Source organism: Octopus bimaculoides, chromosome 11 (assembly GCF_001194135.2).
Source record: "Octopus bimaculoides isolate UCB-OBI-ISO-001 chromosome 11, ASM119413v2, whole genome shotgun sequence".
Lineage (NCBI taxonomy): Eukaryota > Metazoa > Mollusca > Cephalopoda > Octopoda > Octopodidae > Octopus > Octopus bimaculoides.
Genome location: NC_068991.1, coordinates 49,796,761 through 49,798,774, shown reverse-complemented (window position 1 = coordinate 49,798,774; position 2,014 = coordinate 49,796,761). Strand labels below are relative to the sequence as shown.

General features: G+C 31.8%; 1 protein-coding gene across 1 annotated transcript in view; it reads left to right on the top strand.

The window, feature by feature from the left end:
* The window catches only part of LOC106869890 (echinoderm microtubule-associated protein-like 2), a 374,285-nt gene that overhangs the window by 207,594 nt on the left and 164,677 nt on the right, over window positions 1-2,014 (top strand). The window contains exons 20-22 of the mRNA XM_052971985.1: window positions 792-923; window positions 1,166-1,322; window positions 1,817-1,914. Of these exons, the coding sequence (XP_052827945.1) occupies window positions 792-923; window positions 1,166-1,322; window positions 1,817-1,914 (387 nt within the window). The remainder of the gene's footprint in view (window positions 1-791; window positions 924-1,165; window positions 1,323-1,816; window positions 1,915-2,014) is intronic.

Below are 2,014 nucleotides of genomic sequence, written 5' to 3'. Positions count from 1 at the left end.
ACTTGTATATATATATATATATATATATATATGTATGTGTGTATGTATGTGTGTATGTATGTGTGTGTGTGTGTGTGTGTGTGTGTGTGTGTATGTGTGTGTGTCAATCGTTTGTGTGTTTATAAGTAACCGGCACTCTGTCAGTTATGTTGAGGAGTGTTCCAGTTGATCCAATCAACAAAAAAGCCTGTTTGTGAAATTAACGTGCAAGTGGTTGAGCACTCCACAAACACATGTACCCTTCACATAGTCCTCTGGTAAGTTCACCATGACACAGAATGGCCTTTAGAATTACAGGTACATCCCACTTTTGCTGCTGAGTGGACTGGAGCAATGTGAAATAAAGTGTCTTGCTCCAGAACACAACACACAGCCACTAAATGAACTCCTGATCTTATGATCATGAACCAAATGCCCTAACCAGTAAGTCATGCACCTTTACAATATCTGTGTATTTATATGTTTGTATATGTGTGTGCACACACGTATATTCTTTTAGTTTTTAGTTGTTTCAGTCATTTGACTGTGGCCATGCTGGGGCACATGTTTATGTATGTATATACACACATCTGGAAGCTTTGTCAAATATATCCTCTTGGATCTGTAAAGATGTATCTGCATGTCTCTTATTACCCTATCAACATGGTCTGTGTCTATCTGCAGATCTTTATCATCCTATCGTTAAATTACTTTGCTTTTCATCTATTTGCTAATGCACATTATTGCATACATCTGGTTTTCTGCCTGTCTATCCATTTATTAAATTACCTATTTTTTTCTGATTTATGTAGGGTCATACTGATGAATTATGGGCATTATATCCTCATCCAACTCAAAACCAATTTCTTACTTGTGGTTATGATAAGCATGTTTATCTTTGGGACAGTTTATCTCATACAGTTGTCTGGAGTAAAGAAATCAATGTAAGTTTTTTTTTTTTAAACTTTTATCACAACTTATCTTTTTTTATATTTAATATATTGAGGAATACTTTTAGAATTTCTTTAACACTAGAAGTACCAACATTTCTTACTTCTTACAAGAACCATAGTGGTCACTTTCGATCAGCCTTGAAAATTTTTATTGAATACAATTAACAGAAAAAATACACACACACACAATAATAATAATAATGGTTATTTTTTATTCTTTTTTTTTTTTTCAGGAGTGTGCTCATTGTTGCTGTTTCCATCCAGATGGTAACTTAACTGTAATTGGCACTCAGACAGGACGTTGGCTAGTATTAGACCTGACCACACGAGAAATTATTACCACCCATTGTGATGGCTCTGAACAAATTGAATGTGTTAGATTTTCACCAGGTAATTTCCAACTTTTCAACTCAACTGAACTCGAATTTGATATATTTCAATCTGTTGTTTAAACATATTATATACTTTGTCTACATCATTAAACCCAGTGTTATATCTAAACATATGTAAAAACAAATCACCTAAACTTATAATTACAAGCAACATATTTCTTTAGTCATAATTACACTCTTCTCATTGAAACCAACAACTCGTTTCAACCCAAGAGCAATGAATTTTCCATATAACCTCTTTCTTATTTGTTTTAATTTTGGAAGCATTATTAAAAGAAACTGTCATTGTCTATAATATTGTAGGTAGTTAATTGCAGAGATGTTGAAGACATTTCAAATATCTTGAAGCTATGATGAAATGCCTGTTTGTTATTATTACTACCAAAATTAATTCATAACTACTTTTTAAAATCAGTTTGTTTTTTGTTTTTTTTATCTGAAAATAATGCCCTTGAAAGAGTCTCTAAAATTTACATATGTATTTGTACTTAGATGGTAATTTTTTGGCTGTTGGTTCCCGTGACAACAGTATATACATTTATCATGTATCTGAGAGTGGCAGCAAATATAGCCGAATTGGAAAATGCACCGTAAGTTATATTTATCTAATATCCTAGATCCAAATTTTAGTATATGTACCTTATTTTATTTAGAAATAATGTTCTTATGTTTCCTTTTTTTTTTTTTTTT